The sequence below is a fragment of the Apus apus genome, chromosome 1, assembly GCF_020740795.1.
Source record: "Apus apus isolate bApuApu2 chromosome 1, bApuApu2.pri.cur, whole genome shotgun sequence".
Classification (NCBI taxonomy): Eukaryota; Metazoa; Chordata; class Aves; order Apodiformes; family Apodidae; genus Apus; species Apus apus.
The window spans coordinates 149,181,898-149,208,342 of record NC_067282.1 but is presented as its reverse complement, the minus strand read 5'-3'; the positions used below and the strand labels follow the sequence as shown (position 1 = coordinate 149,208,342).

General features: G+C 42.0%; 2 protein-coding genes across 8 annotated transcripts in view; both read right to left on the bottom strand.

Annotated features, from left to right (window-relative positions):
- POLR3B (RNA polymerase III subunit B) overlaps positions 1-7,335 on the bottom strand; it is a 78,295-nt gene extending 70,960 nt beyond the window's left edge. For 2 of the 3 annotated variants that reach the window (XM_051635940.1, XM_051636026.1), the window contains exons 1-5: positions 7,056-7,335; positions 4,793-4,825; positions 2,510-2,566; positions 2,363-2,427; positions 1,809-1,884 (exon numbers count right to left, since the gene is read on the bottom strand). In XM_051635940.1, the coding sequence (XP_051491900.1) occupies positions 1,809-1,884; positions 2,363-2,427; positions 2,510-2,566; positions 4,793-4,825; positions 7,056-7,127 (303 nt within the window). In that variant the 5' untranslated portion in view covers positions 7,128-7,335. Of the gene's footprint in view, positions 1-1,808; positions 1,885-2,362; positions 2,428-2,509; positions 2,567-4,792; positions 4,826-7,055 lie in introns of those variants that run through there. The other variant, XM_051636100.1, reaches the window with a different exon arrangement.
- Positions 7,336-9,350: 2,015 nt separating this feature from the next.
- TCP11L2 (t-complex 11 like 2) lies at positions 9,351-26,445 on the bottom strand. Of its 5 annotated transcripts, none has more exons than XM_051637439.1 (11): positions 26,353-26,445; positions 23,410-23,550; positions 21,284-21,453; positions 19,859-19,994; positions 19,376-19,496; positions 18,459-18,679; positions 17,433-17,569; positions 15,920-16,107; positions 14,364-14,545; positions 13,477-13,649; positions 9,351-12,904 (listed from the first exon to the last, which is right to left on the bottom strand). In XM_051637439.1, the coding sequence occupies exons 3-11, from the start codon at positions 21,417-21,419 to the stop codon at positions 12,660-12,662; spliced, it is 1,539 nt and encodes a 512-aa protein (XP_051493399.1). In that variant the 5' UTR covers positions 21,420-21,453; positions 23,410-23,550; positions 26,353-26,445; the 3' UTR covers positions 9,351-12,659. The 5 variants fall into 5 exon arrangements, with proteins under 5 accessions (XP_051493399.1, XP_051493662.1, XP_051493488.1 ...); XM_051637702.1 differs by having other exon boundaries at positions 19,859-19,991; XM_051637528.1 differs by lacking the exon at positions 26,353-26,445 and adding an exon at positions 26,245-26,345.

The window sequence follows — 26,445 nt, the reverse complement described above, 5'->3', positions numbered from 1 at the left end:
AAAACTTCCAAACTGGATTGAAAATAGGTAAAATTCTGAGACCCTTATGGAAATCAGATCATTTCATGTATCTTTGGGAAGAAATTTTGCAAGCCTCTAACAGAGAAATGTAATGACATACTCCTAAGTATGCAATCTTTTTGTTTGGTTTGGGTATTTGCTTTTTTAAATTGCACCCCTGGTTTGACCTGATCAGCAGCGTATTTAACAAAATAACTGTGGCTTTCCTGTGTGTAGATACACTCAAAAAAAACCAACAAAAAAACCCCAACATAACACACTGGCATTAAGCATCAATGAGGATGTATCTGAGATGCAAGAGTAGTTTATTCTAAATTCAAGGTCAATATTCTCTATGAAGCACTTATCTTTGTACTCTTCTGCTTGTACAGTCACTTTACTCATACAGTAAGCAAGTAGTTTAATACCTGGATTCTTGGATAAGAGTTGTTTGCCATAAACAATTTTTTGCATGCAATTTCATTCATATATGGAAAATCTTCATTTTGTGCATGTTTGTACCTGCGAATTCAAGGTTAGCTCCACATTTGTGAGAACCATGAGCTGTCCTGTATTACATCTAATTGCACTGCTGATGGTTGTGTTACTGGCCTTGAAATCTTTCCAACGGGTTAAGTGAGATTTGAGTCAGGTCCCTGGAGACAGAAACGTGGCTCTGCACAGGAGGCAGCCACTAGATGGCCTTTGTCACAGCGTATCTCCAAAGCACAGAATGTCTTTCATAACAGAGTCTAAGGCATGCTACACACATTAAATTAAAAAAACCCTCAAATATCAAGTGTGCAAATAGCAATGAAAAAGTGTCTGATAGGTGAACTGTTTTATTAGCCTGACAATAGGCTGTATGTAGGTAAATGACTGCCAGTTTCATGCTCAGTTCCTGTTCTGAGGCCAAAAAGGTTGTCAGTACCTCTGTTGCAGTGATATAAATCACCAAGCACAGCAACAGGAGATGAATGTTTTGATCCCGAGAAATGTCTGACAGGAACAGAATGGCTTTAGATACCTGGAAGCAATACTAAAAGTTCTAAACCTTTATCTTAGTTTATTGCTTTCTTATATTACAGAATCTACCTTATACCCTGCCAAAAGCAACAAACTGATTTCAGTTACAGCAGCATTTTTTCTCCAATATGCATCTTTATTTCAGAAAGACACAATCCATTTGTTAATCTGGATGCCTAAAGCAGTGCTAAAAAGTTAAATATGCTCCTCATAAGGCTAACGCTCTTCTGCAGTTTCTTACAATTTTATCAACTTCCATCTGCTTCTGCTCAAAGTTCCCATGTTTGCTCTCTGACTCAGACTTAAAAACCATGAGCAAAAAAAAAAGAGAGATGCATTTCCAAGGAAGACTGGGAGGGAAAGGGAGAATTAAGTGATCCATGGTGCAGAGAGTAGCTGGGCTAAAATTAAAAATAAGTTAATAAAAACATGAAAGACCACTACACTGTAGTGTGAGGACTTCAGGTCTATCAGAAGGAGAGCCAAAAGACTCAGCAAGAGAGGCACTTCTCACTACTTCTATGGAAACCCATTGAAATACAGGTAACATGAGACACTGAATATAGCTATTTGAACATGACAGGAAAAAAAAAAAAAAAGGAAATTAAAAAAATTGCATTCATTAGATCATGTTTAAATCTCTGAGGCTTCTTTCTACAATGATGGTGGAATGTGTTGTATCACCTAATGTAGTACACATGTACTAAAAATTGAGTTATATGCAGCTATTATCCAAGGCATTCCCAAGATCAAACAAAGAAGACAGATGCAAACATTAATACCTCATGAGGGGATACAGGTCTTGTCACATTGAAGCTTTCTTCCACATCTGGAGTGCCTACATAGATATTGAGGTACCTGTAATACAAACAATTCCAAAAGGAGCAATCAGTCAATATTTTTCAGGCAACCTGGAAGGAGAATTTGACACATACTAATTTGACTAATGTCGGTTGTTTAATAGTCAGCAATGATTCTCAAAGCAACTCATTGTATTTGAAAGGTTCTAGTTAGTTAGAATTTAAACTGCACAGGCAATAAACCCCAAGTTACCTTAGCAAACAGACAAAAAGAAACTCGTGTCTGTCATCTGAGATTACTAAATAAGATTAAAATGATGACATGAAGTATTTTTAACAGCTGGCTGTTACTCTTTAGCATTTGAGATTATTCTTTAAATCTTCCCACCTTTCAATGCTCCAAGTAAGACATAAGTCATGGAAAATACTCTCTTGATTTATACCTACACAGTTGCCTATAAACATTTTATAGCCAATAACAAACCCATGAGATAGTACTGATGCTACTAATGATATGGAAATAATTTCACACTTACTTCAAGTACCACATTGGGTCAGCATCACTTGTCACTTTTTCATTGGCCTTCATTATTTTCTTTATCTGGAGGGGGGGGAAATGAAATTAAATAGAATCACGTGCAATGTGTACTAAGAGCCACTTTCTTCCCACCAAGAAAGCATACCTCTACATTGATGAAATAGTTGAATGAATCTATGTGCTGCTTCACAAGTCCTTTTACCTGGAAAACACATGCATGCAGCAAATAAAATTAGCTTCAGTAACACTAAACACAAGACAGAACTTAAGATATAGGCATTTGTAAGTGTTTTTGGATCTGTGCTGAATTGTTCCAGTTGACAAACTTCTGAGAAGTGCCTGGACATTCGGTCTAGTTCCACACTGTATGTTTCCAAGTTCTTCTTCTTTTAGTCAGAAAAGTAATTCAGTAACTGTACAAAGTAAACACCCAATAGACTTTGAAATTCATATAAACAAACAAGAGCAGTTGCAAGTAAAAGTATTTTATCCCTTTGCTGTTATTTTGAAGTGATTTTTTCATTTATAGTATAAGTAATAATGTATGTAACAAGAGCAGCTGGCATAAAGAATGGGAGACATTGAGATAAGAGATGAAACAGAAATGGGGTGTGAGTGAGAGAAGTCAATAAGCAAAGAAGCAGCCACAGGAGGGGAGCAGGACACTCATAAGAAATCTGAGTTAGATTGGTAGGCAGGAAGACAGAGAACATGCCCAGAGGTAATAGAACAGAAAACCTGTTTTTCCAGGTAATGAGTTGATACAGCACATTTCAAGGTTTTCAGTTTAAGGTATTTAGAGCAATCAAACGAAAGGGAGTTATACTAAGTAAAATTATCTGAGATTAAAGAAAAAAAGAAACATTTCATCTCACAGGAATACTAAGAAAATCAAAATTCAGCCTTTAAAAGGAAAGAGTGCTAGCTGATATTGAGACATACTTACATGCTCACAGAGGGCTTACAAGACTTAAAACTTCATACAGAAAACAGATGCATTTACACAGTTCACATGATAGGCAACAGTTCATTCTTAAATTATTTGAAAGAAATGGGAAGCTTAGAATGACAAATCTAGCTGCTCAGTGAAGCCTCCATGTGTTAAGACAAAAGAGGAATGTTTCCAGAGCAAAATTCTTTAGATAAGAATTTTCCTGATTTACAAAAAGCTTTGCATAGCAGATGATATAAGCAAGAAAACAGTATGGATTTATTAGTATCTAGAAATCAGACTAGTGGCTCTTTCCATTCTTTTATGAGGCATATCAAGAGCTTTCTTGAAAGAAAACTCCACAATAGAAACTGTAAGGCACATCTGCTTTGTATAACTGTAACGCTGCTGGCATAAACCAACATGTAACAGAAAGGCCAGACCCCCATCAGCAGCTCTAGAGTAAAGGGCTCACTGGCTGGAAATAATGGGGGATGGATACATTTGTCATAAAGCACACAGTAAATTGCACCTCACAATCAGCAGCCCTCCCTTTTTCACAGTCTCAAGAATTCAGACAATATCACTAGCTCAAGCTCATGCTTGAAGTTCATGTGGTTGCTAGGAGAGACACAGAAATGGGATTCATTAGGGCCCTGAAGCATCTTCACAGCCCTGAACCAAAGTCAAAACATACACAATCTGCAACTGACTTTTGAACTTTGTTTTCCTGTCACGAACAAACACTCACGGGTACCACAACAAGAGAAATGCAGGTGTTGAAACTGGGAAGGAAAGGAATCAATAAAGCTAGTCTGAAAAGAACCTTGCTGAAGTGGGCAACATTTCTGAAGAGTGCGGACAGGTGCAGAAGTGGCTGCAATTCCTGGAAGGCACCCGTGCACATCAAAGACTTTAGCTGCTCTCTTTATGACACAATTTTCATTACTGTCTTTCTCCTTCCTCATTTACAACTGTTTGTTAGTCCTGTTTTTTTATCTAATGGCATTTTATCTAGAACTGTGCCTTCAACTAACACCAGATTGTATGAGTAGCACTGAAACTAGGACATTAGTAATCTCTGAGTTCAGTCAAGCTCTGACATTCATGAGTGAAGATACACATCCATTCAAGCTTTTGCAGAATCCAGACCTGTGGTCATACACTTCCTATAACAAACACTGCTACAAACCTAACACCACAGCCTCACATAGAGACCACAAACGGGGTCTCTGGGTAGCAGTGAAAAAGTAAAATAACCTGCAAACAATACACCACATGAATTATTGTTCAGAATGGCCTCCACAAATTAATGTACAGATTAATCAAGAAACCAATCTATGCAGTAAGTTTATCCATAATTGCATGAACTAAAAAAAAAACATTGCAAAATCCACACAGAGGGTGAGGAGAGGTACTCTGGGAAACAGCCAAAGCTAGAGAAGGGGGATGTAAAGTTAGAGTATTCATGCTATGAAACAAGTGCATAACACTAACCTTTAGAAATGCTGGAAGAAGTCTCCATTTTTCCTGAAAACAAAAAAACAGTTTGAAGCAGATTTCCAAAGAGTGACCAAACATCCAAGATACTCAAGCTTTTTTGTTGTTGTTATTATTATTTTAAAATAATATTATTTAAAATCAGATCCCTTTAGAAAAAAAGACTGCCCAAAGCCAATCTAGATGAGTAAAAAAAAAAAATAATGGGAGATGACTTGGGTTATTTTAGTAAGCCCTATGCGCTCTGCAATATTTACACAGGATGCAACAGGACACTGCGCTTTCTAAAAACAAGGATACGTGTGGATATGAGTGAGGATATTAGTGCACCCTCAGCAAGTTTGCTGACGACACCAAGCTGTGTGGTGAGGCTGAGGCGCTGGAGGGAAGGGAGGCCATCCAGAGGGAGCCTGACAGGCTTGAGAGGTGGTCCCATGCCAACCTCATGAGGTTCAATAAGGTCAAGTGCAAGGTTCTGCACCTGGGTCAGGGCAATCCCAAGCACAAATACAGGTTGGGCTAAAGAACGGACCGAGAACAGCCCTGTGGAAAAGGACTTTGGGGGTGTCGGTTGATGGGAAGCTCAATATGAGGCGGCAAAGTTAGAGGAGGCCTTGTGCAGCCTTGTGAGGTGTCCCTGCTCACAGCAGGGGGCTTGGAACTAGATGATCTTTAAGATTCCTTCCAACCTTAACCATGCTATGAACGTGCACTCACGGCCCAGAAAGCCAACCACACCCTGGGCTGCATCAAAAGAAGCATGGCCAGCAGGTCAAGGGAGATGATTCTCCTCCTCTACTCTGTTCTGGTGAGACCCCACCTGGAGTTCTGTGTCTAGTTCTAGAGCCCCCAATACAAGAAGGACATGGAACTGTTGGACCAAGTCCAGAGGAGAACCACTGAGATGATCAGAAAGTTGGGGTTGTTTAGCCCAGAGAAGAGAAGGTTCTGGACAAACCTTACAGTGGTCTTGCAGTACATGAAGGGGCTACAGGAACGCTGGGGAGGGCCTTTTTGCAAGGGCTTGTAGTGACAGGATGGGGGATAAAGGCTTAAAACTGCAAGAGGGTAGATTTAGGTTAGACATTAGGAAGAAATTCTTTATGTGAGGGTGGTGAGACACTGGAACAGGTTGGCCAGGGAAGCTGTGGATGCCCCCTCCCTGGATGTGTTCAAGGCCAGGCTGGATGGGCCTTTGAGCAACATGTTCTAGTGGGAGGTATCTCTGCCCATGGCATGGGGATTGGAACTAGATGATCTTTAAGGTCCAACCCAAAGCATTCTCTGACAATGATTTTATATATATATGTGTATATATATATATATATATTTCTTAGAAAATTCTTTATTACCACATCCTCATTTAAGAACAACTAGCCCTTTTTTTGGGCCTGTTAACACTGTAAAGTATATTCCTAGCAAGGAAAAGCTTGCTAGAACTTTTTATTTTACAAAATAAATGCAGCCCTGGGAGCAGCACTTGCAGACATGAGTCTCTCCACAACCTCCCAGAGCTGTAATTCCTACAGAGATTCAGCAGAGTACTGACAAACACATCAAAATCCCTGCAGACTTTCCTCCATTTCTGTTCTTTGGTGATCAGAGGGGACACTACATCAGCCCCACCTTCTGCCCCATGGGAGCCCACCCCAGATTAGCCACAAGAGATGCAGGTGTGTGTGTGTGGGGGCAAATGCCAGGAGAACCAGAGAGCACCGAGCGGGGCTGCCGCTCTCGGCTCCGGGAAAGAGCTCGCTGTTCACCGAGCCCCAGCGCCTCGTCATTTCAGTTTGACGTTCGGCATCCAGAAGCCCACGGGAACGCTGGAGAGGCGGTGCAACGCCGTCCCGGCTGGTGCGGGAGCACGGGAGGAGGATTCCCGGCCAACACACGGGGCGAGGAGCTGGGGCTCCGTTTCAGACGTGCCCTTCCAACGCAAAACGCTCAGGCCCGCCCAAGAGACCTGAAACGCGGCCTCCACCTTCTCCCTCTCCCCACGCAGGGCAGCCGGCACACTTCAGAGGACCTGCCGCCGAGGCAGCAAGCATTCCTCCCGCGTTGCGGGGCAGGGGCCGGGCAGCACGGCTCGGCAGGCAGAGCCGCGGGGCCGGCCGTGCTCTGCAGACCCCGCGCAGGCCGGCGCGGAGCTCCGCGCCCTCCCTCCTCCCCTCATGCCACCCCAGCGAAGGCCCAACGCGTGCGGCCCCTTCCCCAGCGGCCCGCCGGCCCCCGCGGCCCCCCGCCCCAGGCCGCCGCTCACCTCCACCGTGTTCACAGGGGCGGCCGCCTGCTCCGGGCTGCGGGCGCCCAGCTCGGCGGCCAGCGCCTCCATGCCAGCCCGGCGGTGCGGCAGCTCCGCGCGTCCTCCCGCCCCGCCGGCGCGGCGCCCGAGGGTTCCGCAGGGAAGCGGGGCGAAGGCTGGCGGCTTTGCCCGGGGCGGGCAGGGCCCTCCCGACCACCCTCTCCCAGCGCCCTGTGTCGGCGCTCGGGGGTTTCGCCCCTGAACCAGCCCCGCGGCCTCGTCCCCGGGGCTGAGGGAGGGGGGCCGGGAGCCAGGAGGTGCCAGCCGGGCTTACACAACTTTGAGCGTTGCAAGCCAAGGCGGAGCATGAGCTTTTAGCGTTATTATTGTATTTTCCCCCATGAGCCGCCCGGTGGATGAGGGAAAGGCAGGCTGTGGGTGGTGTTGTCTGCCTCGACTTCCCTAAGGCCCTCAAGGCTGTTTCCCGCAGCGTTCCGAGGAAAAGCCTGGCTGCCCAGGGCCCGGACAGGCCTGTGCCCTGCTGGGCAGGACCCGGCTGCACAGCCGGGCCCGGGGAGCGGTGGTGAAGGGAGCTCAGTCCGGCTGGCAGCCAGGCAGAAGCGGTGTTCCTCTGGGCTCAGCGCGGGGAACAAGTCTGTTTAACACCTTTATCAATGACTTCGATGATAGAATGAACCCTCGGTGAGTTTGCCGATGACACCAAGCTGGGAGGGAGTGTCGATCTGGCTCTGCAGAGGGACTTTGGCAGGCTGGATCCATGGACTGGGTGGGTTGGATGAGGTCCAACAAGGCCAAGTACCGGGTCCTGCACTCGGGCCACAACAACCCCAGGCAACCCTACAGGCTGGGGGAGGACTAGCTGGAAAGCTGTCCAGCAGAAAGGGGCCTGGGGGTTCTGACTGACAGGCAGCTGAGTATGAGCCAAAAGTGTTCTGGTCTGTATTAGAAATAGTGTGACAAGTAGGACCAGGGAGGTGATTGTCCCTCTGTGCTTGGCGTTGGTGAGGCCACAGCTCAAATACTGTGTCCAGGTTTGGGCACCTCAATACAGGAAGGACAGCGAGGTGCTGCAGTGTGTCCAAAGAAGGACAACAAAGCTAGAGAACAAGTCTTATGAAGAGCAGCTGAGGGAACTGGGGCTATGTAGTCTGAAGAAAAGGAGGCTGAGGGGAGACCTCATCACTACCTACAACTACCTGACATTGTAAAGAGGTAGGTGCTAGTCTCTTCTCACAAGTAACTGATGGTAGAACAAGAGGGAAAGGCCTTAAGCTGTGCCAGGGGAGGTTTAGACAAGACATTAGGAAGAACTTTTCACTAAAGGGCTGTCAGATGTTGGAACGTGCTACCCAGGATGGAGTCACCATCCCTGGTTGTGTTTACATTGTCTAGAGGTGGTGCTTGGGGATATGACTTAGTGCTGGACTTAGTAGAGTAGGGTTAATGGTTGGACTCAATGATCTTGAAAGTATTTTCCAACCTAAGTGATGCTGTGGATCACCTACAAATCCCTTTTTGTTTTTCTTCACAAGTGTGCCTGTTATGGAGACACCAAAACCCCAGGACTGCTCATCTTCCCCATTTTAAATAAGAAACAGTAGTGACCTTTGCAAGCCCCTGTAGCAGTAAGTTTTTGCCAGGTCATGTATAATAATTGCTAAGTATGCTTTAAAAGCCAAGTGTGAAAACTGTATTTAAACGCATCTGGTCTGGATCAGATTCTGCATAATGGAGTTCACCAAGTCTGGTCTGGGCTCTACACAGCCTGGACATGAAGGCCCAGGTTAAACATGAGAACAGCAGCATTTCAGAATAATTCCATTCTGTTTCCTGCCTAAAGTGAACAGTCAGCCTGGAGAGGTGATTTAATACATGGCAATTCTACATGGCCTTCCACCTAATTGATGCCATGCTCACTCACCAAGCAACTACTTCAGTCCAGTGACCCAGAGAGATGTTTCTCTCACTCCTCTCTCTGGCTGCTGTTGTGATGCAGTTCCCTCCCCCACCCACCTTCTTAAAGACATTACCACAAAGGAGCTACCACTGTCACTGATGGGCTTGGCATTGGCCAGCAGCAGGTCCATCTTGGAGCCAAGTTGCACAGGCTCTACCAAGACACAGAGGAAGCTTCTACCAGTTTCTCCCAGGAGCCCCCCAATACAACCTTCTTCCAAGCAATCAGATTCAAGCAAGTGACTGTTCTGAATGTTTTTTGTGCAGCTGGGCTAAAGTCACTACTCAACACTCCAGCTGCAACTGAGAAGTTAGAGAAGAAGACGGGAGTCAGAATCGATTATTAGTGCAGTCATTTATCTTCAGGATTTAACAATCCATTACATTTAAGAAACAATTTGCATAAATGACTTTTCACTACCAATGGTATCTCGAACAAAATTTAATACATACAAAACCTCAAATATTTGTATTTCAACAGAGAAAGCTGCCACAAAATGGCATCTTGTTTCACAAGGACAACTTCAAGAGTAGAGGCAAGTGCATTTCAGCCATGGTAGCATCAACAGCATGCAGCACATGACATTAAACAGATGCAATGTCCATGTTTAAAACATTAAATAAAAATTAAGATACATTAAACAATCACTTGAAACATAGGCCATGCTATAAAATGCCCTTTGCAAGTCATTTTAATAAAAAAAAAAAACAACAACAATGAATCCTCTTTTTTTTTAGTTTTTACTGGTAAAACTAGTATGGCAGTTTCCCCAGTCCATTAAAGACCTATAGTTTGATATTTTTTACAATAAAATGCATATAAAGTATTATGATAAAAGTTCATAATCATGTTATAAATCATCTTCCAATGTTCATAAAGTCCCCTTTTGGCTAAAGCTCAAAATAGTTTAGATTATTCCTAAAGATGCAGCACATCATGAAGACTTAATTTCCCATAATTACTTTTGAAACACATTCTTCTCTTGATGATTTCTGAATTGCGTATCAAAATTTCATATTCATCTGAACAAGCCTGTTTTACCTAGTAGCACAATTACTATATTCTGAGAGTTCCTTTTACTCAGTTTTTTCAGGCTTCAGGAAACAGTTCCCTTTAAAACATGAATTAATCTTTGTTTTGTGCAATTTTTTTTTACAAGATACAGAGCAGAAGTGCACTAGAGAAATTTCTAAAAAGGCATTTTGAAGTTTTTCTTACCAGGTACATGTGGCCAAAGTCCTTGGACACTAAGGAACAACTGACTAGAAGTTACTTCCCTTACTAGAGAGAGGACACAGTTCTGTAAAAATGGACTACAAAACCACAGTGCTAATAATGCCCAGTTTTTTAGACCTTTATGATAGACATAGTAATGTACATTAAAAAATTGTGACACTAAGCTTTTACGGGTAATTTTTTTGTCTCTTCATAAAAAATAGATTGTAATATAAAATATTAAAACCAAGCTATATAACTTGTACCACATGGAGTTTTTATATATATAGGACATTTTAAAAAGACTACTATATGGTAATATATTAAAAATAATTTTCAAGTAAATAACGATTCAATTTCATAGACAAGAACATGTATTCCAGCAGTATCTACTCCCAGTATTCTGAAATAGGCAAAATAAAGCCTGTGTAAACTTACAGAAGTTTACTTCCACATTTTTCAATTTCAAGCCTATTAATTTTCAGTATGCAAGATTCCTGTTGCCTTAAATGGGAACTAAGTATATGGGCCTATTCCAAAGGAATTTGAAAAAAACTGCAGTATTTCTCACAGACTCTGTGAATCTAATCACATTTTCAAGACTGACTAATCATTTGAGTTCTGGCTTTCAGACCCAAGAATGCATTTTGAAAAGCTTATGCCCTTACCCAACAGAAGGGGAAGTTGCTCTGTGGTGCTCTGTAAGGTCACTCTCAAGTGCTTTTGGGAATAAAGGTGCAAAAGACTTAACTTAAAAATAGAATCATAACGTTGGAAGGGACCTCTGGACATCACCAAGTCCAACCCCCCTGCTGCAGCAGGAACACCTAGGGCACGTCACACAGGAATGCATCCAGATGGGTTTTGAAGGTCTCCAGAAGAGACTCCACAACCTCTCTGCACAGCCTGTTCTAGTGCTCTGTCACCCTCACAGTAAAAAAAGCTTTTCCACATGTTGGGGTGGAACTTCTCTGCGCTCTAGTTTGCATCAGTTGCCCCTTCTCCCATCACAGGGCATAAATGAAAAGAGATTGGCCTCTCCTTCCTGACACTCACCCTTCAGGTATTTATACACATTAGTAAGATCCCCTCTCAGTCTTCTCTAAACAGTCCCAAGTCTCTCAGCCTTTCCTCATAAGACAGGTGTTCCAGTCCCTTAATCATCCTCACAGCCCACCATTGGACTCTCAAGTAAATCCCCATCCCTCTTGAACTGGAGAGCCCAGAACTAGACAATACTCCAGGTGGGGGTCTCATTAGGGAAGAGTAGAGGGGGATGAGAGCCTCCCTTGACCTTCTGGACACTATTCTTAATGCACCCCAGGATACCATTGGCTAAAAGGGAACACTGCTGCCCTATGGATAACATGTAGAACTCCAAGGTCCTTCTCCACAGAGCTGCCTTCTAGCAGATAGCTCCTAATCTGAACTGGTGCATATTGTTACTCTTCCCCAGGTGCAGGACTCTACACTTACTCATGTTAAACCTCATTAGGTTCCTCTTTGCCTAGCTTTCCAGTCTGTCCAAATCCTGATGAATGGCCACAGAGCCTTCCAGTAAATCAGCCAATCCTCCCAGTTTCATATAATCAGCAAACTTGCTGAGGATACACTCTGTCCCCTCATACAGGTCGTTGATGAAGATGTTGAACAGGATGGGACCCAGCACTGATCCCTGGGGAACTCCACTAGTTACACGTCTTACTTAATACCCATTAAGATCAAAGATCAGTACATACATACAGAGATAAGATTTAAGATCTGTATGACCTCCACTGGATAAACAAGATGCTTATCAACATTATATACAGAACCTTACCTACTTTAATTGATGAATGCTGCGTCTATAACTGCTGTACTCCACACAGCTTATAATACTGGCATTGCTTAATGTAACAGAGGCTAAGTTCTGGTTCCAGTAATTGCAGGAGTACCAGAGTTTTGCCTAGTATGAATCTGGTTTTGGTTACAAAAGCAGTTATGCTATCCTTCAATTTTTTTTTGCTTTAAAGTCTTTTAAGAAACATAATTTATTAGAGGTTGCTCTAAAAAATACATTTTATCTACAATTGTTTTGTCATTTCGTAATTGCATTGCTATACGTAAATATATTAAAGATAAAACAATATTCTTTTTCAATGGTGGCAAGTACTTTGCCAGCCCTTTCCCACAGCAAATCATAATAAATGCTTCCCTTGAAAACTAAGAATTCACTGGCTATTACAAGTGACACAATCCATTAAATAAATTTAGTCTATTAAAATGGCCTTGTAATTAATTTATTTCCAGTGAATTTCAGAAGCTATCTGCATACATTTTAGAAGATGTCTCTCATTAACAGTCACTGGAGTGGGCTGTTCTTAGCGGGGAAGTCAGATCACTTGTCTTGGAAGGTACATAAAAGGGGTAGCAGAAATAGGTCGTATTTTTTAGTTGGTAGGTGTTTCTGTTTCTGCTTTCCCCACTGCTGCCTCAGGAAAAAGTAGTTTTCTAAGTATGTTTGCATAGAATGGTCCATACACTCGTTTATTAAAGTTTACAATGCTTGCATACTGAGATCCTACTAGCTCCATCTCCGTCTGAATAACAGAAAGGCCTCCTGGCATAGTAGGCATACACTTCTGAGAATTTGGAAGAGCAAGCAAGCTTCTCATGAAGAACTGGATTCTTTTGTCTGGAACAGAACAAAGTGTGTCAGAACAAATGTCAACCCAAGATGCAACCATACTTGCTTAGTAAGCACCCTGCACATCAGAACAGCAAAAAAACCTAAGTCCAACAATGTGTATGAACAACTCTTTTCCAGTCCCATGTTGCAGTGGGAAACAATGCAGAAAACTTCTTAAAGTTGGCTCCTGCAAGGTGGACACAGCATAAACCTGCTGCTACAAGTTACATTACTTAATATGAAGTAGTCTAAAAGAAAAAAACCCACCCACAGACTAGGCTTAAACCCAGAACTGACAGAAGGGAGACTGAATAGCACTCATTTTTTCTAAATTCTCCAAAATATTAGCATGTCTAGGCTTGTTTGTACAGACACTTTCAAAATTATTTCTAGCTGCTGCTAACCATTCTCTGCAGTGTACCAAGAACACCATCTATAGGTAAACAACATTTCCCTACTCTTAGTTGACCAAATACTGCAGTAAACAAGTGCTTCTAAAATAATTAAGACAGCTAATTAAGCTTGCTGGTTTATATACAAACACATACAATAAGACAACTATGTATCATCTTACTAACCAATCAAAGAACTGACGGGATTATTCTCCTCAACAATATGAGCAATTTGGCCTATTAAATTACTCTGCATTTCTGCATCAAGAGTGGGAAGACCTCTTTCAGTTAGGGACCTGTTCACTTTGCTGCAAATCTGGACACCAATAGCATTCAGAGCTTCCTTCAAATCAAAAGTTCTGGAAGAAAAACAGAAAGCATTAACTTTTGCAGTTTCTGTAGCATAGGTTGTAAGGTGACCTCTCCTTTCCCTTTTATTTTCCATCTGCTCTCTGCAATGAGAGAATTCAGAAAAAAGTTTTCTTTTGCAGATTTATGTAGATCTACAGAAAGAGGACAAATCTCCACATGGAACATAAAGACCTAATTGCAATTCAAATAAGAAAAATAATTTCAAGTGTGTAGCAGTGACACCAGTTCATTTTGCCCTTATGCTGAGGTGTTTTCCTGGACCACATGCATAACATTTCATGAGAAAAAGCAGGCTGGAAAGGTATTTTATGAGATACTCTTTTGAGATCACATCAGACTTGCAGCAGCATAGGCAGCCAAATAGCTAAAATGACCAGAAACAAGTCTGAAGCAAGCAGCAAGACAATTTGGAGAATATACTGCCACACTCTCTCCAGTACTAGGAGTGTATAAATGAACTTTAGAACACCACTCTAAATTCTGCAGACTAACATAAACATTAAGATTTAATTAAAATACAACTTTGAAAATATGCTGACTGTGGACTTATGTCGTAAAGGAAGTATATACTATGAAAATTTAGTATCTTTCTATTAACAAGCACTGGCTATGACATTTGAATTGTTTCCAAAGGTTTTCAATTCCACCTGGTGTTTCACATTAAAAAAAAAAAAGTAAGAGTAACAAAAGCAAGGCCTTACTTCTTGTTCATGCCTTCAAGAAGAGGAAGAGAAATCCTTTTCAGCTGATCAGCAAAATCAGGCATATCAACAATTGCTGCACCCACCATATTGTTTGTTATGAGACAGACACAAGCTATGATTTTTAATTGATTGAGCTTTTCTCTCAACTCCTGAAGACGAACTTCATCTGTTATTAGAGTCTAGAATTGAAACAATAATATTAATTTAGGAATACAGAGGGAAAGAGGCAAGGAAAAGGACAGATACAGAAGGTAGTCACAAAGCATTAATATTTTTAATCATGAGTAGGTGAAGTCAGAAAAGAGGCAGATGCTGAAATAACCTGGATATGTAGTACTGCACAAAGAGGCCTTATGTATGAGCACCAGAAGTAAGCCTGTGGTGGGAAGAAAGGTAATACCTTCAGGGCAGAGGAAATTGAGGACACTGCAGCTTACTCCTTATCACCACTGACAGAAATCTGTGACCAACAATTCAGCCCACAATGTGGAATACTCAGGGGATCCAGAGGAGAGTATAGTGATCAAGGAGAAATAATAGTCTCCTGGATTCAGCTGTCCTTTGAAAAATGCGATAATCTGCATCTGACAGACATTGATGAACAACTGTACATGACAGCCCCCAGTTCAACCACCACAGCAGGTTCTGCTAGTGATGCCTAAATACCTAAGTACCTGCCACATACAAAAAGCCAGTTGATGCTACCAAGAGTGAAACTCATTCCCACAGCAAGATGTAGCTATCATGGCTTAAGTTAGAAAGAGTTCATCCTAACCAAATCCCTCCACTGAGAAGTGTGGGGAGACTTAACATTCAACTGTTTGATAGTAGTTTCATAGTATGATAGATTAGAACCACCAGAGGATACCTAAGTGTAGCTCTTATTCAAAACTGTTTGAAGAGAGGCAAGAATAAGGCAGCTTTCCTTCTGTCCACTGACAGAGCACTACGTATTTAGCAAATTCTCTGCCAGGCCACCCTAAGTATAGGTAAGGAGCTCACTGCAGATGCTAATTTTAGCCCTGACCCATGGCCAGTTTCAAACTGGCTTTACAGAAAGTTACAGAGGCAAATAAGAATTGGAGGGAAAACACCAATTCTTGAATCAATAATTTAAATGCACTGACAAATGGTGACTATTTTAGAGGGCTTCAAGTTTTTACCAATGCTGTTCTAAAGCAGGAATGATCCCACCAATTCCTGTTGTTGTTAAAAAAAACAGGATGCTATAGTCAGTTCTCTCAAAGATAGAGAAAACCAAGTGCTCGCAGCACAAGGCTCAGCCTTTGATCATGGCCAAGACCGCTCTTAGGGTGGAGCTGGTGAGCTATGACTGGATAGAGGAAAAACCACCTTTAAACTTAGTTTCTCCATGTTGACTTGTCCATCTCATAATTCAGAAGCTAGACTAGCATATACCCTCCAAATTCACTACTTAGAAATATACAAAGTGCAAGAGAATACTTCCCCTTTTGTCATCAATAGCAGGATTATAATACACCACCAATTTTTTCATATAGCTAGCAATCTGAAGACATTGAAACACTTCTTACCTCTGGAAACGTTTTGCAATAATCCCATTGTAACAGTCTCAAGTAGCCATTATTTAGCACCAGTGTAGGACTAATAATTGGTTTAGAACTACTATCAGCACCAGGAGATGAAGAAGATTCATCAGAAATAGATGACAGTTCATCTTCTATTGATTCCTTTATCCATTCTGTTGTGAGATCCAGGGCACCTAAGCATAGCAAATCACCACAGACTTACTGTGTATCAAGACAAGTAGTAGCTCTAGGAAAAGAACTGTATACATAAACAAGAGTAATGACCTTCTGAAGACCAAAATATAGCAGACAGCTGGGTCTTCATACAAATTATCTTCCTTATTTTTTTCCACTGATTATCTTCTGTGGGTCACCTTAATATTGTAGCTAGCTTCTATAAACCCAACAACAAATTATTAGACTTCATTTAAGACTTTGGGGTAAAAAGAAAGCATCAAAGTTCAGGTTCCCAAAGTATTTTCTTCCCTTTTTCAGGAATGGCATGGGACTCAAAAGTAGATATTCATGGAGTTGTTTCTCAGTCTGAGTGTATCATATCACAGAATGGTTTGAGTTGGAAGGGACCTTAATGATATAGTTCCAAACCCCCTGCATGGGCAGGGACACCTCCTACTAGACCAGGCTGCTCAGAGCCCCATCGAATCCAGCCTGCCCTTGAAAACTTCCAGGGAGGGGGCAGCCACGATGTCCCTGGGCAACCTGTACCAGTGTCTCACCACCCTCACACTGAAGAATTTCTTCTAATGTCTAATCTACATCTCCCCTCTTCCAATTTTAATCCATTACCCCTTGTCTTCTCACTACAAGCTGTGGTAAAAAGTCCCTCCCCAGCTTTTCTGTAGGCCCTCTTCAAGTACTAGAAGGCCACTGTGCAGTCTCCCCAGAGCTTTCTCTTCTCCAGGCGGAACAACTCCAAATCTCTCAGCCTGTCTTTGTAGGATCATCTTCGTGGCCCTCCTCTGGATTTTCCACAGGAGTGCCATTTCCATATGTTGGGGGTTCACCACAGGCCATATCAGTGGCTCAGGGTTCCCATTTTAAAAGTCCCTGGCTCCTGGCAAGTATTTCTTGAATACAGTTTAGCCATACTACACAAAACCTGTAATAGTTGATTGAGTTGACTTTGCAATACCTAAGAAGTTTTACTCAGAACCTGCTTTTTATTTATTAAAAAATGATCCTGTCCCTTCAAACTTTCAGAAACTAACTGGTTTTACATGTTTACTTCACACTAACAACAGACTTGCTGCCTACAAAAGAGATAAAATCTCATATTTCAGTATGTAGGGCTTCAGCCTCCAGACAGTAAGAGCCATTGTTTGTTTGTTTTTCAGATACCAACCAATTTAGCAAATACACATTTGTCTGAAAGCACCCCAGATTACAGATAAATAACTTTACAGCAAGTTAGGCAATTGCCCATTAGCAGCTTGCTTGTGAAAGAATTTTTGCATTATTTAGATTCAGACAAGAAATTTAAATATTGCATGATACCTACTTGGTTTTTCTTCAAGAATTTCCTGGAATTTTGCTCTTTCATAGTCCACCAAATTATGCTGAAGGTACGGCCTAAGGCTTTGAATTGTGTAATTAGCCATATCCATTTTCATCAGGTCCAAAACACGGAATATTTGCCTTGAAAGGAGAAGTTTAAAGTTTGCTGGTTAAAATCTATTCAAATTGTCACACATGAGGTACACTTAAATTAGTGCCAATTTCAATTCTGGGGAAAGTAAACTCCTTCATTGGCATTTTGGTGTAACAGATATGTTACCTGTCTTCCAGAATACTTGAAGTATTGTGCATAAGGCTTAGTGTAAGTTATAAAGAACAGAACAAGTATGTATCATCACTAAATCTTAAAACCCTGTAACAGAAAGAAGCATTTTCAAGAACTGTATGAATTTGTACATTTCAGTGATGTACTTCTGTACATTTTTTGTCATTCTAATAGCACCAAGAGAAACACTCCTTCTGACCCAGTTGCTTTGGTCCCTGTATACGATCCAAGCTGCAATAAAACAGTAAAACAACAACTACCACTTACTCTTAATATTCCAGTGTACTTAAAAACAGTAAACTGGTTTCTGCCCTTTTCTGCAAGTGCTTTACTAAAGAAATTTTCAATCCAAAGTTTGGCCTGCTAGAGGAAGCATGCAATAAACAGCTCAAGGAACAGTACAAGTGTGCTACTTAAATTTTGCAAGCATGAATAAGATTGAAAAAGCAGTCTCCAAAACACAGATTATTGCAGGAGTGCTTTTCTTTGTTGTTGTTCAGTAGCTTAGATATTCAGAGCAAGTCCGATCTAGGCATTCTACCAATTTCATTACAAAGTAAGATACACGTAATATTCCCATCAGTGTGTCAGCTCCTCCCCTTTAATACTTCCGTATAAACGTAAGTTAATGTGTAAATTGACACAATTTAAGACTTTTTACAACTTCATCCCCCGCTTCCACTGCCCAGTACTCTTTCAGAAAAGGTTTTTTCTCCAAAACAAACAAACCACCCAAATACCAACCTCAGTAGTTCTACGATATTGTCAGTTGCTTTTAACTGTTTTATATCGTTGTCTCTTATTGGAGCACATAACTTCCCCATAGTGTTGATGATATAGTTAGCTAGCCCGTGAATATCAACAGCATTATGTTCTGCCTGCTGCCTTATAAGATCTGTATCTAGAACTTCACAGATTTGATTTTGAATCCTGTTTGCTCCAGGAGTCAGGAAAGAAAGAAGAATCTAAAGTAGCAGGGAAAAAAAAAAAGAAAACCTTATCAATAAAAATCAAGTAACTTAGTAACAACCCTGAAGTAAGACTTTAGTACTAATGTCAAGCGTATTTAGCTGACCAACAGGACATGTTAAAACTAAGCATTATCTAGGGTAGCAGGAAAAAAGGACTATTAAAATGATCACAGTACAGTTCTGCAAAAATGCTCAAAGCCAGTAAACCAGAACACATGTCAACAATGAGACTGAGAGGCTCTCCAGTAAAACAAATATTTACTAACTTAAAATTTTGAAAAACTTAGTATTGTGCCAGGATTAAGGTTTGCATGCTCCCTTGTGCAATGATCATAAACAATGAAGTCTATTTGGGCAGGTGCAGCCACATTTATACTCCAGATCACACCTTAAGCTCACAGTTTGTTGCTGGAAAGAGGGAAGTAGAGGTAGGAAGCCTTGAAAAAAAGCTGACTTGCAACTGACCTTCATGCAATGAAAGCTGAGTGGACACACCACTGTGCATTTGTGGTGACACTCATGGTTAATCTAAACATACTATAAAGAGACACCTATCTGCAGTTCTGAATAATCAGGGTTTCATCTTAAAAGAAAGAACTTGAAGGCTTGACTGTGTTAGCAGACCCTTCAGTGAAGTAAGAGACTCTCAAATCTAAGCTGACAAAACAACACTGTGAGGAGGAACATTACCTCCTTGATTTCCTCAAAGAGCTTGATAGCATGTTCATATTCTGGAGGATCTTCATTCAGTTCTGATTCCAAAAGATCCCAAAATGCCTTGTGTGCAATTCGTTTCACTCTGCCTGCAAAGCTGTGGGATAAGTCAATTAGATACAAGACAGACAGTTGCCAACTACCTTTCACCCTCAAAGTCTGTTAGATTAGCCCAAATAATTTGCTGGGAAACACATCTCACCAGCTATTGGGCCCTGCTACTGTATTTTTCTTGGGCTGTGGCTCATCAGTTCTCAGGGTGTGAGATTCTAGGCTGACAATTCTTTCTTAAAACACCTGTGTTTTATAAAGTGGTGCTGGCAGTTCAAATGTAGCTGAAGAGCTTGTACCTTTCCTTTCTCCTTATTGAATTTGTATTCGTCATCCTACCCTGCTTTAATTTGGTGCTCCATTCGTTTCTCACCTCAGTGCTGCTTTTTGCAAAATTCAGGCTCTTACCTGTTCTCTGGGAAGTCTTCATTTTTTATGCAAAAGTTTGCATTTACAGCAATTTCATGAACTAGAGTCAAGTTTGACAAGTTTCTTGCAGCTGCCATCAGTTCATCAAACGTAATCATCTTGGGAGGGCTTGCTGCTGGAACAAACCACATCAATTCAAGCCAAATATCTATAGTTGATAAGTGCAATTTAAAATATTTACATTTATAAATTTGATTGCTCGCTAATTGGACAACTAGTACTCTAGAAGAAACAACCCAGGATTACCAGGTCTTTATATCTTCTTAAAACACTAACTCAGGAAACTCCCAGCTTATCAGGGTGGGGGGGGGGAGGGGAGTGTGTGTGTGTGGGGGGGTAACACCACATAAGGCTCATAACATTTTTAAGAGCAATTTCATGTTTCTGCATCTTAATTAAGGTATTTTTTCCTTTAAAATAGGATCTTGCCTTCCACAGGTTTCCCATCGACTGTTCTGTAAAATCCACCAGATCAAAAGCATGAAGAATAACCTATCAGATGTCCATTGTAATTCTGATCACACAATGGCTATATTGTGACTTTATTGCATGTAGAGAAGGTTCTGAAGTTACACACTTGAGACCCCCACACCCACTTATACTCCAAAGCAGATGCATGATAAGTTACACTCCCTTTTTACAAAAACAGTATTAACTATGTAACAAACTCTAAATTGGGAGAGTAAATTCCCAAAGTTTCTAAACCCCCAAACTCTGTCATTTCATTCAGTATTTGGAATTAACCTTTGAAGATAAGTAATAAAGAAAGCAAAAGAGCAGTAGCCAATTGTAGCTCCACTAACAATCTTGTTTTAATGCAAAACTTCACTTACATAGATGCTGAAAAGTATGCATGGTCTAAGAATGCATACAGACATGAACATGAAGCACACCTTAACCAAGGTTTTATTTATCATCATTCAAAATACATTCCTTGTGCAAATGTGAGTTTCCTGTTTGATCCTAGTATGAATGGAAGAAAATAAATGTGAATTCAATATTAGTTTGATGTAACTTCATGTAATATTCTAAATCTGTGAATTACAGATTTATTTTCTATATACCTGGAGCAAACAGAAGAAACCCACTCTTTGCACAAAGCTGTATCTGCTTGAGTAGGAGAGAGTACCAATGTCAGGATTAGGATGTCCATGGTGGCACACTTTTCTTACACTTTCTGAAGGGAAGAAGTGCAGAGGGAGACCCCCACGGATACAGCTGCTGGTGGTGTTCCAAACACAAGGAGATGCGCTGCTTCACAGCAGAGAGAAAGCCATGCCTCTCTCTTAATACTCTTAAACAGAGATTCAGAATCCCAGGTTCTACCCACAACAGCAAAGAGAAACGAGATAAGTTAGCCTTATCTGTCTATGCACAACACAGGTATGGTTGAAATAGGCTTACACGCTGGGGAACTGGGTTTGCTTGAAGAATCGCTGTTAAAGCTCTGCCTTGAACACTCAGAGTCACTGGAAGAAGCTGTGCTTTCAGAGAGGCGCGAGGAATCTGAATCGCTGTTCGGGTCATCATTGAGAGGCATTCTGATTCACTGCAGCTGCTACAGCAAGCAAGACCTAGAAAGACAAATACTCTTCCGTAAAACCAGCACTCACTTTGTTCCTCAGAAGTTGGATACTGATCATTATATTGTGGAATGAAGAACAAGTAGTTACCTTTCTAAAGAAGGTGTTAGAGAACAGGTCTGGCTTGACACGGGGAATCAGTTACTAACAAACCACACCTGTTCAGCAAGAAAGTTTTGTACCTTCTGCTGTTTCATACCTTCACAATTATGCTAGAGACAGTCTTTAAATTGGTTATGTTTAAAATAGTAGCCCCTGAAATGGCTTTTTGTCAGAATTTTGGAAGCTCTCAACATCCATAAAGGCATCTGGTGATGATACCATCCCCCACCTGATTTCACCAACAAGTGATATTTAGCAATTACTTCCCTTCCACAAACACACTGCACTGTGTGTAACAGCTCTGAAGCAATAAAAGTTGCTGGAGAACAGGCCAGTAATTCAGAATACTGCACTTCTTGAAAGGGTGTAGCTGCAAGCCTGGCCCGCTGCTTTAGATGGGTCTTCGCTCAGAATCAGATTAACAATGACATAGATCCAAAAAATACTCCTCGTAAGGGTCACAGTGGATGGGTTCTCCGTTTTAAGTCAGGTGGTAACTCTGAGCCTCTAACATTACATTCAGCATACATGACAGCCAACACAGAGAAGTGTCATGCTTCACAGTGCTTCTGTCTACATAAAGAAACTGCCTCCCAGGCAGATAATCTGCAACTGCAGAAAATTTGGACAGCTGCACAGCACGATAGAGATGATTAATAGCTGTATGACAGGAAGTGAAAAATATGTTCATAATCATATTAAAATGAGAAATTGGAAGTCAGCCATAATTACTACCAAAGGAATTTGGCCCAGATACCAAAAGCAGCTGTCCAACTTTGATTATGGCCATGAAGGACTCTGTAGTAGACTTTATGAAGAGACATAGCCAACAATGCTTTCAGTCAGCAAGTTTAAGTAATATTACTACACTTATTAAATTGCATCAACTTCAGCAGGCAAGGAATAACACTTTGCGACTGTTGGAACTTAGAAAAATCCACTTTTGTCAGCAAAAGTATGATCTTTGTATGTACTTATGTGAATCAATATGTTGTGGGGTCAAGACATAGACAAAACAGAGTAAGAATGAAGATTTCTTAATGCTGGCATCTAGTTACAGCTTAGAGAATTTTATTTTTTGGGTACCAGCTCATCCTGAACAGGCCTTTGTAACTTGATGAGGTATTACACTGATGAGTACTCCCCTGTTAATTGGGATAATTAACATTTGTTAACCGTATGTTTACTTCTCCTCTCCCAAGAGGAAAGAGAATGCATTTAAGTGCCTTTTGTATGCGATGCTTTATGGGTTTTTTTGTGAAAAGAATTAATCACATCAGCAAGAACACAGCTGACAGTTTATTACCTTACTGGAGAAGACTTTTGATCAGGATCAGGTCACAGGTTCAAGACTTCCAGCATTAGCTGTAATCCTTAACATTGTAACTCTTACTAGAACAGCAATTTTATAATTTCTAACAAGCAACTGAAAACAAGTAGATACTTAAAACAGTATTGACTAAATAAGACTGAGAGCTGCAATAGAAGCTAGAAAACCAAAAGGCTAAGTTATTTTTTACTTGGCCATTGTATTTGTTTAAGTTACAATTCAGAATTAGTCACTAGTTAAATGTTACACAAGAGACTAAAACTATTTATTTGATTAAGTTTTGTATTACATATCTCAAAGCTATTGCTGACTAGAAACTAGTTGTGACAAGTAACCTAACTGTAGAATGCACTCCAGGTTCTTGACGTGGAATAGCTCACTTAAATATAGTAACCCTACAGAGCCTGCAAAGCTTATATTAGCCTCCCACTGTTGTTTCTGGATCAGCATCAGAACATTGTATTTCCAAGCTTTAATAGTTTATAATAAACCTTTTACATATATAAATAACTAACCTCCAAAAGGCTAATGTTGGGTTACTGTTGCACGTGGTCCATCAAAAGATCTGGTTAACGTTGTTAGCAGTGTACTGGCCCAAACAGTCATTAAATTACTTGCCTAGTATAAGCAGTTCAAGATGGTGTTACTGCTGAAGTCTAGGTTTTAAGAACACAGAAGAAATTAAATTACCATTAAAATGTCAAAATTCTCACACAATTTACACATCATAATTTCAATAACTTCCTCTTAGCTGTCAGTATAAGAATTACAATAAATACATTTAAAAATATTCAATTTTACGAGGTGCTCCTGATGAAGTATTAGACCAGCCATGGGGCAAGTCAGCATTGCTATTTTCCACTCCAATCTTAATTCCCAAGACAACCGAAACATTAAGGTAGAAATTAAAATTATATACAAGTCTTCATATCCTAATCCAAGCAAAGGATCTTTCAGCAACAAATTCTTGCATTTCAAAGAGGCCCATGACATATTTCAAGGTACTGAGACCATACCTGTTTCTACAGTACATGCACACATACAGATAGCAGAGTTGTCAAGAGTGCTTCAGAAGGCTTAATTTAAATATGAAGTGTCAACAGTGCAACAGGACATGACACACTGAAACAGACTGCCATCTTTGCCACAGTAAATGTATTTCCTAGTAGGATGCCTTAATTGGAATGGTAAGGAAGAATGGATGTATTCTGCAGATTCAGAACATTATTGCTAAGCTCTAAGTTTAAAAGATACACAAGGCAGTGAGCACATAAAAGTAAACATACAAGGAGAATCTGGACATGGCATCTCTAGTTTTTAAATATGCTGTCCAACAGCTAAAACGCTAAGAGAAAAGTACATTCATTGAGCAGATCAAAGGGAAGCACAAACAAAAAAAAAAGGCTTTTCTAATTAGTTACAACAATGGACAACCAAGTTACTTAGTCTTCTCTTTACAGCATACACTGGAAGAGCTACCTTTCCTTATGCATTGGTAGACAGCACAGAGATTCTCATAGAATTACATGTGAACTTGGCCCCTTTCAATTTAAGGTTAGATTAATATACATCCCAGGTAAAAATGTTTCAGAAAGCCTTTTAGACTTCCAGGATCTGTTTGTAACTTGTTGTCTTGAATAGACAGCAAGATCATCTTATTTGAGTTGTTCATTAGGCATTAAATATTAGGTTGTTGTTCCAATACACAGCTTAAAGACCTACCTATTCTACTAATGGGTCTGCCTGTGTTGCAACCTGCCTGCTTTGCTCTTCCTGCACTAAAAACAACTGATGTTTACTTTTATATTAGGCTGGATACCTTCACAGAGAGGCTTCAATGCACTGTTTGCTTTCTTTTGATTAGTATTTTGCAGTTTAAGGATAAACTAAATGGGAAGCCAAGTTAAAAATATATTCTAGAGGTACAAAACCCAAGTTTCCAGTGAATTGAACAAAGAATAAACTAAATTATCATGGTTTACAGTGCTCTTTAGACAGTTTTTGATTATTCTTTTTAGTAAAGATGCAATGAATAAAAGAGTGAGATGCCTTTAGGCATCTACAGTGTTACATGGTCACATCACTCAATTCAGCCCTTCACTTAGAACTGATCAAGATTGCAAGATCAGATTTCTTTTAAAGAACACAGACACCCTTTTTATTCCTGAAGGCTTCCTTTAGAAGTTACTTAATAAAGTGCCTGGAGGGGAAAAAAAAAAAAAAAGTTTCTAAGGTGCTTTTTTTAATTCAGATACCATCTTCAAGAAAAGTTATTCCAAACCCTGCTTTGTTCAAATGAGACCCTCCATCCATGCTCCCTTTTAAAGCACTCCGTCCAGTTTTACTACTATGAATGTCTTAACTTTGTTTATTCTGCTAGGCTTGTGCCTGCGCTATCTTCAGGCTGGCACCGACTGAATCTCGCTCGGGCTCTCGTTTCCCTTTCCCTGACTCTACCTCCGCCAGCACTCGGGGCACAGGAGCAGAAAAGAGCCTTTGTCGAGTTTCCTCAGGCTTCATATTTGACAGCTCATAGCCGACGCTTCCCTCCCGCAGCGTTCCAGTTCCGCAGCTCTTCCCTTCACCCCCAGGCTTCCCTCGCCGAAGGCTTCAGAACCCCTGGGAGCGGGAGGGGAGCGTGTCCCCAGGGGACAGCCAGGGGGGGGCTGCCCTCACCCATCCCCGGGCCGTGAGGAGCAGCCGCATCCCCCGGGAGGCCGGGACGTCCTTCCCGCTCCCCTCAGCGGGGCGCGGGGGGGCGGCACGCCCGCCGCCGGCAGCTCCTCCTCTTCCTCCGTCGGTTTCGGGGCCTGTCTCCTCCCCCGGCCCCATGTTTTTAACAGTTACCAGAGACAGGAGTTTGGCACGCACCGACCAAAACAAACAACGTTTCCAAGGACAGGCCCGCGGGGGTGGGGGGGGGGGGGGCGGAAGGGAGGAGGAAAAGAGGGAAACCCCTCTCCGCCAGCCCCAGGGAAAGCCAGCCCGGCTGCCCACCTCCAAGTGTCCCGACCCCCGACGTCCCGGGAAGCGAGCCGCAGCGCCCCTGCTCTGCGCTGCTGGAGCGGGGCGGCAGGAGGACCGGGGGGAGAGGGCAGAAACCCCCGAGGCCGCCCCCGCCGGGACGGCTCGCCCCAGCGGACGGCGGGCGCCGAGGGACGGAGCCAGCCCTGGAGACGCGAGGCGAGGGGCGCAGCGCAGACCCGGAGCGGGGGCTGCGAGACCCACCTGCCGCAGCGGGACCCCCCCCGGGGCGGCAGAGCAGAGCAGAGCGCCAGCTCGCCATCTCCTGGCTACCCCCGCCGCCTGGGACGGCGACAGCCCCCGGGCCGGCTCTGACCCGGACTCACCCCGCAGCTCCTCGCCTGCCTGTGTGCCCGGACACCCAGGCGTGTGCTGCGCGGTTCCGCCATGGGACGGGACGGCTCGGGGGGCAGCCCTGCCCCTCGGTCACTCACCGCGGCCCGGCGGCGGCAGCAGCTCCCCCTCCTGCGCGGCCCTCGCCGGGGCTTTAAACGCCCCCCCCCGCATTTATGGGGCCAGCCCGGACT

Excerpts from the sequence above, each read along its gene's own strand:
- TCP11L2 (XM_051637439.1), bottom strand. The coding sequence starts at position 21,419 with ATGCCTCTCAATGATGACCCGAACAGCGATTCAGATTCCTCGCGCCTC. Across the intron at positions 19,497-19,858 it reads GAAGACTTCCCAGAGAACAG|CTTTGCAGGCAGAGTGAAAC; the intron begins GTAAGAGCCTGA and ends CTTATCCCACAG. Across the intron at positions 18,680-19,375 it reads TCTTTGAGGAAATCAAGGAG|ATTCTTCTTTCTTTCCTGAC; the intron begins GTAATGTTCCTC and ends CTGCTACTTTAG.